This window comes from Schistocerca serialis, chromosome 4 (assembly GCF_023864345.2).
Source record: "Schistocerca serialis cubense isolate TAMUIC-IGC-003099 chromosome 4, iqSchSeri2.2, whole genome shotgun sequence".
Lineage (NCBI taxonomy): Eukaryota > Metazoa > Arthropoda > Insecta > Orthoptera > Acrididae > Schistocerca > Schistocerca serialis.
The window spans coordinates 4,179,093-4,193,871 of NC_064641.1; the positions used below are offsets into that span (position 1 = coordinate 4,179,093).

The following is a 14,779-nucleotide window of genomic DNA, read 5'->3' on the forward strand; positions in this document are numbered from 1 at the left end:
CGCCCATCTCCTCCTCCTCTTTCTAATTCCTCCTTCGCCATCCCTCTGTCTATCCCGTCCTCTTCCTCTCTCTGTCCATCTGCTCTTCCCTTGTTTCCTTGCTCGTCTGTTCCTGTCCCCTTTCTCTGTTCACATCTCCTTCTCTCCCCTCTCTCTGTTCATTTCGCCCTTCCCCCTGCCCTCTGTCTGTCCACGTCCTGGTACACCCATTTGTGCCCATCTCCTCCTTCCCCCTCCCTGTCTGCTCATCTGCTCCTGCCCTTCTCTCTCCACTTTATAACGCTCACCCTAATAGTAGGCTGGTTCTTCCTACCCCAACAATATTTCTTTCCAGGTTCCAACTGCTGTGTGTAGCAAATTAGGGTGAAATCGTTCCATCGGTCTAGGATGAGCTTTTTATCGTGGCTTTGCCCGCGTACGCGCATTTCACATATATTCAACATATTTCACACGTATTTATACACGTATTTCATCTGTACTTCCAGCAAATTTCGCCTTACAACTTCATTTCACGCAGCCCAATGTTTATGACGTCGTATCTTCTTAACTGCGTGCATTTCAATGAGATAATTTTGCTGGTCGTGCACTGGTGTATGTGGGTACTGTCTGTGAAAAGTGTTATGAACAGAGTTACAACTAAAAAAGTAATGAGTTGGCAGTTTTCCACGCATCTCAGTGTTTGTGAGGTTATATCTCGTGAACTATACATCGTACAATAATACCAGGGTTGCAACTTAAATAGTGGCAACTATTTATTCATAACCGATACAAAAGAGTTACATGTTTGCACCTGTTACTGTCCTTCAGAGTAGTCACCAGTGTTCTGTAGAACCCGTTGCCAGCGATATGGAAGGCGCAGTATACCGTTACCAGAGCCTGTTCTGTTGATGGTGCGAATGGAGCGGTCTACTGCCTATCGAATCTCTGGAACAGTTCTGAAGCTAATGCCTCGAAGTGGTTCCTTCGTCTTCGGAATCAAACGAAAGTCACAAGGACTTAAGTCCCGGGAGTATGGTGGATGGTACAGCCCAGTCCCATCGACCGAACAGAGCAGCCACAGCTTGCGCTGTTTGCGCCCGCGCATTGTCGTGCAAAATGATGGGTGGGTTGCGCAGAAAGTGTCGCCGCTTCTTCCGCAAACTTGGTAGCAGGTGATGCTCCAAAAACGAACAGTAATACTGTGTATTGACGCTCTGCCTTGGAGGAACGTAATGCGTGAGGACAACACCAACACAGTCGTACACGAGAATAGCCATAACTTTAGACCGCTCCATTCGTACCATCGACAGAACAGGCTTTGCTAACGGTATACTACGCCTTCCACATCGCTGGCAAACGGGGTTCTATACAACGCTGGTGACTACTTTGAAGGACAGTAACAGGTGCAAGCATGTAACTCTTTTGTATCGGTTGTGAATAAATAGTTGCCGCTATTTAAGTTCCAACCCTCGTATATTTACCTACGTACATTCAGCGCCGTATGGGGATACTGTATGCGAAATGTGTTGTGAATGTAATTAACAGTAAACAAGTAATTAATTAAAAGGTCAGACATGATGCCGCCGTTTTTCACGCTTCTCGGTATTTTACTTGATATCTTCTAAACTATGTGACGTAAAACGATACATATTTGTAAGAATTTTTAACATTTTGCAGCCCTGTCAGCAACTGTGATAAATGAATATATAACACGTCAGCCTCAGTTGCAAATAGAAGCCAAACTTCACCGAGGTTTCAGCCAAAATAATTTGGCCTTCTTGAGAAGCGAGTGACACTAAACTACTGCATGCCGAAGTTTGGCCACGTCAAGTATAAAACGTAGCACCGTAGTACCCAGACATAATGTACATTTCTTGGGTTGAAGAGAAGCAGCAGGCCCCACCGCGCGGACAAGGTCGGTAGGCCGCGAGAGCTTTGGCTGAAACCTGGGTAAAGTTTGGTTTCTACCTGCAACTGAGGCTGTCGTGTTACATGTACATATTTGTAATTTCAGCGGCATATGCGGATACTGTCTGCAAGAGTTGCGAGTAGAATGAGTAGTAAGAAAGTAATAAATTAAAACGTGATGCATGATGCTGCGGTTTTTCATGCATCTCAGTATTTGATGTCGTATCTCCTGAACTACTTGTCGTACGATGATGTAATTCTTCTGGTACATTCAGTGGTACATCCGAATATTGCCAGAAAAATATGCCGCGAAAACAGTTTATAGTGAAGAAGTAATAAATTAAAAATTGGCAGTTTTACTGCATGAACAGCGAAAATGTAGTAAGCAATAAACTTTTTTCCTCTTCATCATTTTGTGGGGGTCGTCAGCGACAACAAGCTTCGTAAGAGTTTGAAACTATGAGTTAAGTTCGTTGCAAGTCCTTAAGTGTGAGACCTTAACTGTTTCCGGCGAATTGAACGTTTAAATAACTTAAGCGTTTGCTGCCGGGTGACATCTCGAAGTCACCTTTTGTCAGAATGGTTATAGTGAGAGGCAGATCAAACGTGCGTTGCGCTATCAGCCTTCTGTGCAACGGGTGAGTGACGATAGCAACGAAGTGGCACCTAAGTCTACGGCCTTTTCGCCTTACGCAGGAAGCATTTCCAACAGGATTGGCCGTATTTTGCGGAAATATGATGTGAAATGTGTTTTCCGACCACCGTCTAAGATTAGGGCCCTGTTGGCGTCCGTAAAAGATGATCTCGGTTTGCGTAAGGTTGGTGTCTATCGTATTCCTTGCAGTTGTGGCATTTCATTCATTGGTCAGACAATCAGGAGTGTGGAAGACGGGTATACTGAACATAAGCGTCACACACGCTTACAACAGCCGAGTAAATCCGCTTTTGCAGAACATTGCCTTGACACCGGTCATCCTATGGAATACAACAACACGGAGATTCTGGCTTGCACGTCCAGCTATCGGGATAATGTTATTAAGGAAGCTGTTGAAATCAAACTATCAAGCAACCTTATAAACAGAGATGGTGGATTTTGTTTAAATGCTGCTTGGAATCCGGCTCTGTCTCTCATCGAAAAACAGAGCGACTGAATTAGTACTACGTCATTTGTTGATTAATAGTCACTATCGATATTTGTGATGTTGGTTATCTTTGGTTGTGAGTTGACTCTGCGGTTACTTCTTTTGTGTGTGATATCTTCCTTGTTTCTCCTCTATGAACTGAGGTATTAAATTCCTTTGCACGTTGCTTCCTCCTTGCAGTTGTGCCTTGAAAATGGCAGGGTGTGCTCCTGTCGAAATATCGGCCGTGGTCGACGACGTCGACCCGTAAGTTATTTGAACAAGTCCTTAAGTGTTCTCATTCTCAAATACTTAATGACTAAAGTATGGGTATTTGGGTGTTTGGTAGGTACGTGTTTCTTAACCCACAGTGATGTTTTCCGGACAGTATGTGATGTGTATATCAAGTTCACTTGAAATCGCTGCTGTGGTTTAGGAGAAGATGTGGGACATTAGATTAGATTAGTTTTTCATTCCATAGATCCGTGCTGAGGAGATCCTCGTGGATGTGAAACATGTCATTTTTTTTGCTGAAATAACAATATTAATAGTATGAATATATACAATACCTCATTTGTCTCTATTACAAAATTCGTCAATGGAGTAGAAGGAGTTGGCTACTAGTAAGTCTTTCAGGCTCCTTTTAAACTGATCTTTATTTGTAACAAATTTTTTATGTTTGCTGGCAAACCCCTTTTTGAACTAAAGTAAGTGCTTTTAAGTCCTTGTGCAGATCATTTTTGTTCCTGGTATTGTATGTATGAACTGAGCTGTTTGTTGGAAAAAGAGATATATTATTTAGGACAAATTTCATTAAGGAGTAAATATTCTGAGAGGCAGTAGTTAGTATACCCAGTTTTTTGAAGAGGTTTATATAGGACATCCGTGAATTTACTCCACACATAATACGTATTAGACGCTTTTGGACTCTGAAAACTTTTGTTTGACTTGAAGAGTTACCGCAAAATATTATACCATATGACATTATGGAATGAAAGTAGGCAAAGTATGCAAGCTTTTTCATTTTTATGTCGCCTATGTCTGCTAACACTCGAATTGCAAATACAGATTTGTTAAGGCGTTTCTACAGTTCTGTGGTATGCTCCTCCCAACTGAATTTATTATCAAGTTGTAATGCCAGGAATTTAATACTGTCAACCTCTTGTATCTGCTCTTCTTCATACTTTATGCATATGCTGGGTGGAAACCTCTTACAGGTTCTGAATTGCATGCAGTGAATCTTTTCAAAGTTTAATGTCAATGAGTTGGCTTTAAACCATTTATTAATATCCATGAAAATATCATTAGCAGATCTTTCTAGAACTACACTCGACAAACTATTTATTGCAATACTTGTGTCATCTGCAAACAAAACGAACTCTGCTTCTGGCAGTGTAACTGATGAGAGATCATTAATGTACACAAGAAAAAAGCAATGACCCTAAGAAGGATCCTTGTGGGACACCACATGTAATTTCTTCCCATTCTGATGATGACTGATGACTTAATTCACTAGTCCCTTGCACTGACACAGTTTGTTTCTCGTTAGCGAGGTATGACTTGAACCATTTTGCAGCACTGCCCATGACACCATAGAATTCTAATTTATTTAAAAGGATGTTGTGGTTCACACAGTCAAATGCCTTTGACAGATCACAGAAAATACCTGCTGCTTGTAATTTGTTATTTAATGAATTAAGTAATTTTTCACTGTACGTGTAAATAGCCTTCTCGATATCAGAACCCTTCAAAAATCCAAACTGTGTTCTTGATAATATGTTATTTGTGGTCAGATGGTTGAGAAGCTCCCTGTACATTTCTTTTTCTAAAATTTTTGAGAATGCTGGCAAAAGTGAAATCGGCCTGTAGTTTGATGGCATCTCTTTATCCCCTTTCTTGAATAGAGGCTTAACATCTGCATATTTTAGCCAGTCAGGAAATGTCCCAGTTATAATTGACTGGTTACACAAGTAACTTAGAATTGTACTAAACTCACAAGAACATGCCTTAATTAACTTTGTTGATATTTCATCGTAACCACTAGAATGCTTGTAACCTCCCCCTCACTTATCGTCCTTATTGACAGTGAAAAATTAAACCGTATGTACCTAATGGAAATTTGGGAAAAGCAATTGTCACCGAAGTTAATCTGTAGGTAAAGAGGGAGGAAAGGGTTACATCTAAATGAAAAGGAAAAATGCAAATGAAACTGGTGGAAATTAATTTTGAAAAGGGGTAAAGTTAATAAAGAAAGTAAATGTGCGGTCGTTACGTTAATAATTAATTGACGTTAATTGCATATTTGAGATTTGGGGAAAATTACGGTCGCCAGTCCTATGGTCAATTACTATAGTAACTCAAAAAGAAAGGTTATTACACATATAATTAGCACTAGAAGCGTGGCAACTGAAGGTTGACACATGTAGTGTGAAAACTGAAAGTTTGTCAGAAGTAGTAAATTTCGCTACACTCTGACTTAATTTAGCAAAAGAATTAATAAAACCGGAAAATCGAAACTTAATGTAGTGACTGAAGTTAATAGTGAGCTTTCTTTCTGAAGCACATCGAAATTCAGTAAAATACGGTTAGTCTTGGACTACCTCAACAATCATTTCAAAAGCTACTCGAATCTACGCAATTTAGAAATAAGAGATTTAACTTTGAACCTGAATTAAATGATTGTGAAAAATTAACAATAGTAAAATTTAGTACGTACCAAGCTGAGCTGCAGTCACAGGTAAGCTAAAATACGGTAACAAAACTCACACTCTTAATTTGTGTAATCTAAATATTGTAGCTGGCTATGAATACTTTAACTGAACTTTGAAATTAAAGCAGTGAAACCGAATTATATTATTTTAATGCTGGTGTTTGAATTTCAACGACACTCGGGTTCATTTCGGAGAAGGAAAGGACCCTGCTTGGCAATGCAATTGGGACAATGAGCAACAAAGGTTCATGCTAAGTTGCTGTAATTTTGTGATGCAACAATTTTAAAAGCTGAGGTCTGCCATACAGTTCTGAAACTTTACGTGCTTTTAGTCTTCCTTGTTGGTTGATTGAAGGTTCGAAGCCGTCGATCGAGGAGGTGGCGACAGTCACTCATTGTCGGCCGTCGCTGTTGCAGAACAGAAGCTGGATGCTGGCGCGCCTTCTTCTCGACACGGTCACCGGGCGATGTGTGCCAGCTAATGCTTCCCGTCCGCGACACCGTGCTAGAAACTATTATAGCCAGTCGAGCGCAATTACATGCTGTCCAACCCGGAACGCGCGGCAACTCGCGGGAGCGTCACACAACACACCTGCTCCACTGCACCACCCCAGCCAGACTCTCTCTGCTCGCGCTCCACGCGACAGCGTTAACACTACCAAAGATCCTAAACACTTTCGTTCTCCACACGACCTATCGATGTATTCGTTCGATAGTATAGTTTTCCCTAAGCCAGACCCAGCGTATAAATACAAGTAATATTCACAAAACAAACCAATTATACATCGACATAAATGCATATACATACAAATAGTAAAACAATTACAATATACAAAGACACAGAAATGTTATATCTTCAGGTAACACAATAAGGAAAAAAATTTGCAGTGCAATAGATGGAAATAGGAGGATATGCATTTCCGGTTCAAAAAAATGGCTCTGAGCACTATGGGACTCAACTGCTGAGGTCATTAGTCCCCTAGAACTTAGAACTAGTTAAACCTAACTAACCTAAAGACATCACAAACATCCATGCCCGAGGCAGGATTCGAACCTGCGACCGTAGCGGTCTTGCGGTTCCAGACTGCAGCGCCTTTAACCGCACGGCCACTTCGGCCGGCTATGCATTTCCGGTGTTACATGCTTTGTTTTTAAAGATTTTATTATGGAAGTTATTTCTTTTGGTGAAGTGAGTGACATATTCATGTAGCTGAAGGTATTTGTAAAGGCTAGTTTCAGATATTCAAGGGCATTATTTACTGATCCTGACATACAGGCGTATGTACATCCATTTTTTATAATATGTGTGGACTCATTCCTCAGGTTAGCTTCTGGTCCTGGGTCTATTTCTCCCGCACGAGCACAAACCCTTAGTGAAGGCTCGTCCTCTTGGCAGCAGTGCATTGCAGAGTGCGCAGGTGGGTGACGTTGCGGCGCGGCCGGTGTGTTGGCAGAGACGCTGGAGCGGCTGGGGGTGGAGCCGATGCTGGCGGTGATGCGCCAGCTGCGGGTGAGCGCCGGCCCTCCGGGGGGCGTGGCGGGGCAGCGGGACGCGCCCTTCGACTGGGTGCTCACGCTGGGCCGCGCGCAGCGCATGCTGGGCCTCAGCGCGCTCATCGGCTTCTGGGTCAGCCAGGACATGAGAAACACCTCGCGCAACCTCATGGTGGTCAGTGCGCGCTGTGCCTTACTCCAGTTGTTACTGTCGCCTCCAGAAAGTACGGCTGCGGCTACGAAATTTGGTGATCGTAAGAAAAAAAAAGTCCAGAACAGTCATAACATCACCTTTCCAGATGACTGGTTTCGGCCATCTCAAACGGCCATCTTCAAATAAAAATAAAATTTAAAATTTCTGTAGAGTTTGTTAAGTCTTTGCATCTGACGTCTAGGGGTGACAGATTGGGTAATAACTTTTGTCAGGAACAAAGCGTTCGCAGACGCTTTCTACCGTCCTGTTGTACTTGTTATGCCCCTGAGAGGCAGCAGGGTGCAGACACTGCGTGGCATGCGTATGTCAGGAGTGTTGCCTATAATACAGCCATCTGCTTCGTATAAAAGGGCTCAGCAAAATTAAAGTTCCTGACTCGCTTCTAAAATATCTTCCGCCGCTTACAAACTTTCATTCTTCAGGATTTCTTGTTGAAAATCTATCGGTCTACTGGGGTAAGCAGTATGCAGCACACCTGAATAGAAGTTGCCGCTAGTTACACTATGTGATCAAAAGTATCCGGACGCCTGGCTGAAAATGACTTACAACTTCGTGGTGCCCTCCATCCGTAATGCTGCAATTCTGTACGGTGTTGGCCCACTCTTAGCCTTGATGACAGCTTCCACTCTCGCACGCATGCGTTGAATCAGGTGCTGGAAGCTTTCTTGGGGAATGGCAGCCCATTCTTCATGGAGTGCTGCACTGAGCAGAGGTATCGATGACGGTCGTTGAGGCCTGGCACGAAGTAGCCGTTCCAAAATATCTCAAACGTGTTCTATAGGACTCAGGTCAGGACTCTGTGCAGGCCAGTACCTTACAGGGGTGTTATTGTCGTGTAACCACTCCGTGCATTATGAACAGGTGCTCGATCGTGTTGAAAGGTGAAATCGCCTTCTCCGAATTGCTCTTCTACAGTGGGAAACAAGAAGGTGCTTAAAACATCGATATAGGTCTGTGCTGTGATAGTTACAAGCAAAAAATAAGGGATGCAAGTCTCACCCATGAAAAACACGACCACACCATAACACCACCGCCTCCGAATTTTGCTGTTGGCACTACGCACGCTGGCAGATGTTCACCGGGCATTCGCCATACCCACACCCTGCCATCGGATCGTCACATTGTCTACCGACATTCCTCACTCCGCACAACGTTTTACCACTGTTCAATCGTCCAATGTTTATGGTCCTTACATCAAGCGAGGAGTCGTTTCGCATTTACCGGCGTGGTGTGTGGCTTATGAGCAGCCGCTCCACCATGAAATCGAAGTTTTCTCACCTTCCGCTTAATAAGTCAACACACGAGGTCGGCCTGTACGCTTTTGTGCTCTACGTGTCCCTTCACGTTATCACTTCACTACCACATCGAAAACAGTAGGCCTAGGGATGTTTAGGCGTGTGGAAATCTCGCGTACAGTCGTATGACACCCAAACACTTGACCACATTCGAAGTCCATGAGTTCCACAGAGCGCCCCATTCTACTCTCTCACGATGTCTTAATAACTACTGAGGTCGCTGATATGCAGTACCTGGCAGTAGGTGACAGCACAATGCACATAATATGAAAAACTCACGTTTTGGAGGGTGTCCGGATACTTCTGATCACATAGTGTAGGTGAAATCTCGTCGTCCCATCGCCGACTTCGTTCCAGGTCTCACTGACTTACATCGATACCTCTTCTCAGTGCAGCACTCCGTGAAGAATGGGCTGCCATTCCCCAAGAAAGCTTCCAGCACCTGATTTAACCTATGATAGCGAGAGTGGAAGCTGTCATCAAGGCTAAGGGTGGGCCAAAACCGTATTGAATTCCAGCATTACCGATGGAGAGCGCCACGAACATGTGAGTCATTTGCAGCCAGGTGTCCGGTACTTTTGACTACATAGTGCAACTAGCAGCGACTACTAATGAGGTGTGCTGCGTACTGCTTACCCCAGTAAACTGATAATTTTCAACATTAAATCCTTAAGAATGGAAAGTGTACTGGATGGTTACAATTAAAGCGCAGCTACACGCAGAGGTCCAGTTTCGGCTGTAATTATCGTATGGTAGCGAAAGTTGGTAGATACATCAGTGTGGAACTGATTTACGCTGCAAAAAAATTAGTTCCAATTTTAGCCACCAGATGCAAATCTGGCACTGTGAGCGCAAGACAGACGTGCAGAAATGTTCCCATATGTAATGGATCTGGAACAGGACATCTGCAGATAAGGCCAAACAAATGAGAAAGGCTTGATGATGGTTTTATTATTAACCGCCATTTACGCAATTTGTTCAGTATAAGCATCAGAGACGTCGACCAGATGCAGTACAGCGCCAGATTTGTACCTTGTGGCGAAAACTGGAACTAATTTTTTCCCAGCGTAAATCAGTTCCACATTGATATATCTACCAAGTTTCGCTGCCATACGATAATTACAGCCCACACTGGACCTCTGTGAGTAGATGCAGTTTAACTGTAACCACCTGGTGTTCGCCGGCCATGGGACAACGAGATTTCACCTAACTAGCAGCGACTACTAAACAGGTGTGCTGCATAAGGCTTAGCCCAGTCAACTGATGGATTTTCAACAATAAAACCTTGAGAATAAAAGTCCCTAAGCGGCGAGAGACATTTTAGAAGCGAATCAGGAACTTTAATTTTGCTGGGCCCTTTCATACGAAGCAGATTACTGTATCACAGGCAACATACACGGCATACACACGCCACAGAGTGCCTGCGCCCTGCTGCTTTTCAGGGGCATAACCAGTACATACCACGTCAGTAGCTGCACTTAAATTATAACCGTACGGCCCGTCTAGCGTCGTCGGGAAGCGTTAGCGAACATTTTGTATGTAACGAAAGTTGTTCCCCATGACGTGACCTATCATCTCTAGACGATTGATGCAAGGACTTTGAAAAAATCTTTTATAACAGTCCACTGCATGAAAATGGACGATTATGACCAATTTTCGTATGCTGCGTTGAGATAAAATTTTAGTTTTTCTCAATCACGTACACATTCTTCTGGATACTAGTTTTTTCCTGTGCTACTGAAATATGCTTTAATTTGACCAAAACAAGTTTCATTTCACGAGCAACAGGGAAACTTTCTTCTTTGTGTTTATTTTGATCTCTGTGTTTATCCATTTAGTGTTACAATTGAGTCCGCCTTGATGCAAAACATCTTGTTACTTGTCTAATTATTTATTTTGCGAACTAGTTTCGATAACAAATATCACCGTCATCAGTGTTTTTGTTTTTTTTTAAATCTAAAACATGCAGCAAATAGCATAGTTATACAAACACAGTAACACATTATTACATTTTTACTATCCGTCTTTGAAATGTAGTTTTCTATGGATACTTTCATACTACCTTATTTATAGTATTTTGAAGCATGTTTTTTAAAATTATTGACGCTGTTTGCGGCATATTTTCTGCGCTTTTTTCTGTTGCCATTTTTTTCTCAGGGTACATTTAGTGTTAGCTAGCATATACACGTGGTGAGTTTTCGTGCCATTTCGAAGAAGAGCTATTGGTGAATGGTGTAATGGGAATTACTGCAGTTTTTCTAGGCTGTGCTTATGAGAAATTTGTAATATGTGAGTGTATTCTTTCAGAAACTTCAGTGCAAAATGTCTAAATGTGTAAATAACCCAATTTTGTTTCCTTACATTCGTGAGGAATATACAGTGAAAAGCCAAAGGCGTTATCTTACTCATTTATGCAGGCGTACGGATTGTATTTATTGGACGCCAAATACTATAGTTTATGAAAGATACAGATTTTACCATCTAGTTGACTGAGAATGAAAAACATGCGTGGAATGCATTCAAGCAAGTGTGAACACACTTTCTTGGATATCACAAATTTGGTTGTAAATCGCGTGATGACAGGTTTCAACGTATGAAATGTCATATGTCACCAAAGTTACATCTCTTTGATTGCAATTTTGACTTTTTCCATCAGAACTTGAGGGATACAGATGATGAGATCGGCGAACGTTTTCGTCAGGATAGTGTAGTGGCGAAAGAGCGGTTTTTAAGGAGGTGGAACAGCACTTTGTTGGCAGAATATTGTTGGTCCTTAGAGACACGATGGGACATGAATCTAAAAGAAAAAGACCAACATGTCCTTTGAAACCTATCCCTGGATGAAATATTTGTCTTTCCTAGGTTTCAACATTTTATATTTTTTTATCTTTATACATAAAAATTCAGCCTACGTGTGTTTGTGCTGGCAAAACTCGAAAAGTACTCCATGGATCGACTTGAAATTTTGACACAACGTTGCTTTCGAATACACGTGTTTTTCCATGAAATGTATAAAGGGGAAACCTTGTTACCAAAAATTTCGAAACGTTCTTGACAGGTTTACTTCGAATATTTACACGTCGTTCTAATGGACATTGGGACAGACAATAGCCTACATATTTTACTAAATATAATATATAAATACATTTGAAATATACAAAGAGAAGACACCGTTATCAAAAATCTCAAAAAGTACTTGAGAGATTTACTTCAAACCTTTACATCTTACCCTAATCAACGTTTGGACGAATAAGCAATGAAACGTTAGCAAAAATCTTGAAACATTCTTGATCAGCTTGCTTCAAATTTTTAACGGTACTCTATTAAACATTCAGGCTACAGAATCTTAATTCGCAATAGCAGTAAACAAGACTCAAGGTAAGAGAGAAGGGAGGAGATGAACGGAGAAGTAGGAGGAAATTGACGTAGACAGTGGAAAGGAGGAGATGGACACTGGGGACAGAAGGAGAGAGAGAGGGAGGAGAAGATAGAGAGAAGAGGGGATGGGCAGAGAGACGGGGATGGAGGAGGAGATGGAAAGATAAAGATTGGAGAAGGAGATCAGGAAGTGCTTCCTCTTTTCTTTCTTTTTCATTTAACCCGACTGAGCCACAGCTACAGGTACAGCTAGTAAACAATAAAACCTCTACTTTTGGAGAACGGCTTGTGGTAGCAAATTTTTATTTTGAAACCATTATTCGTCGCAACCATGGCAAGGGAAAAATTATAATTCTTTCCAGAGAGTAGGTGAATAGTAATTTGGGACGTCACATTTCGTATTACAAAATAATGAGACGATAAAGTTCTCATATGTGCTCTGTATAGAGGCAACTATCGACTCTGGGGAAGGAAATGATACTACAACGCGCTTACCCACTAAGAGTACAGTCGCTGTCACAATTAAAGTTCCACATTCCGATCTTAATGGCGTCATTGATGACACAGTTGCAGTAGGTATATGTTTTGGATACGTTTTCGTTTCACAATCTGTAGTAGTACCGGGTGATCAAAAAGTCAGTATAAATTTGAAAACTGAGTAAATCACGGTATAATGTAGATAGAGAAGTACAAATTGACACACATGCTTGGAATGACATGGGGTTTTATTAGAACCAAAAAAATACAAAAGTTCAAAAAATGTCCGACAGATGGCGCTTTATCTGATCAGAATAGCAATAATTAGGATAACAAAGTAAGACAAAGCAAAGATGGTGTTCTTTACAGGAAATGCTCAATGTGTCCTTCATCATTCCCCAACAATAGCTGTAGTCGAGGAATAATGTTGTGAACAGCACTGTAAAGCATGTCCGGAGTTATGGTGAGGCATTGGCGTCGGATGTTGTCTTTCATTAGAGATGTCGGTCGATCACGATACACTTGTGACTTCAGATAACCCCAAAACCAATAATCGCACGGACTGAGGTCTGGGGACCTGGAAGGCCAAGCATGACGAAAATGGCAGCTGAGCACACGATCATCACCAAACGACGCGCGCAAGAGATCTTTCACGCGTCTAGCAATATGGGGTGGAGCGCCATCCTGCATAAACATCGTACGTTCCAGCAGGTGTTTATCAGCCAGGCTGGGGATGATGCGGTTCTGTAACATTTCGGCGTACCTCTCACCCGTCACGGGAGCAGTCACAAAACCATAATCACGCATTTCCTCGAAGAAAAATGGCCCGATGTGGTAAATCCAACCCATACCGTGACTTTCTCGTCGTGCAATGGGGTTTCCACGTCAGTTCTAGGATTTTCGGTAGCCCAAATTCTGCAGTTCTGGGCGTTGACAGACCCTCGGAGCGTGAAATGAGCTTCGTCGGTCCACAACACGTTACTCAACCAATCGTCATCTTCCGCCGTCTTTTGAAACGCCCACACCACAAATACCCTCCGCTTCACTAAATCGCCAGGTAACAGTTCATGATCCCGATGGATTTTGTACGGATAGCATCGGAGGGTACGCCTCAGTGCCAACCAAACAGTAGTGTATGGAATGCCGATGCGACGTGCGACTGCACGAGCGCTGACTTCCTCGTGCATAGACGAACCCGCTACAGTCTCCATTTCTTCCTGAACTGTCTCAGCAGCATTACGCCTTGTGCTCGGTCGGCCTCTACGAGGTCTATCGTCTAAACAACCCGTGGCTTCGAACTTCGAAATCATTCTCGCCACAGCGGCATTTGTCAACGGACCTTTACCCGTTCGAATCCCCTTCCTATGGCAATAAGATCGTAACGTTGAACTAGCACATTCCCCATTCTGATAATACAGCTTCACTAAAAGCGCCTTTTCAGGTAACGGCAACACGCTGCTACTGCTGGCGCATCTGATTCTCTCTCTCATTACAGCTCCTTTTATACACGATTGTCATGTGCAGTCACTGACGTTTCGCTGTCCAGCGCCATCTGTCGGACATTTTGTGAACTTTGTTTTTTTTGTAATAAAACTCCATGTCATTCCAAGCATGTGTGTCAATTTTTAGCCCTCTATCTACATTATTCCGTGGTTTATTAAGTTTTCAAATTTATACTGACTTTTTGATCACCCGGTACATACAAGTTCCATGACTTCGTTATGTCTCCATAGCATAATTGAGCCAACATGTGAAACCACTACATGCCCTGTTACTAGGTGAGGTGTTGTGGTCTTATTGCGCTTTTCCGACTGCCGACACGTAATAGAAGCTTAATACACTGATCAGCCAGAACATTATGATCAGACCCAATAGCCGGTATGTCCACCTTGGTGGCGACGCGTCGTGGCTCGGAATCAGTGAGGCCTTGGTAAGTCGCTGGAGGGAACTGGCACCGCATCTGCAAGTCACCTAATTCCCGTAAATTACGGGGAGGGAGGCGACGACCTCTGACGCCGTGTTCAGTGACATCCAGATGTGTTCGATCTGGTTCAAATCCGGTGAGTTGGGGGGGGGGGGGGGGTGTCAGCATACCAGCTGGAACTCGCCACTGTGTTCCTCGAACCACGCCTTGTGACATGGCGCATTATCTTGTTGAAAAATGCCACTGCCGTCGAGAAAGGTGATCATCGTCAAGGGGTGT

General features: G+C 42.8%; 1 protein-coding gene across 2 annotated transcripts in view; it reads left to right on the plus strand.

Moving 5' to 3' along the window:
• LOC126473867 (neprilysin-4-like) overlaps window positions 1–14,779 on the plus strand; it is a 742,276-nt gene that overhangs the window by 573,955 nt on the left and 153,542 nt on the right. For both annotated transcript variants that reach the window (XM_050101197.1, XM_050101196.1), the window contains exon 7: window positions 7,173–7,387. In XM_050101197.1, the coding sequence (XP_049957154.1) occupies window positions 7,173–7,387 (215 nt within the window). The remainder of the gene's footprint in view (window positions 1–7,172; window positions 7,388–14,779) is intronic.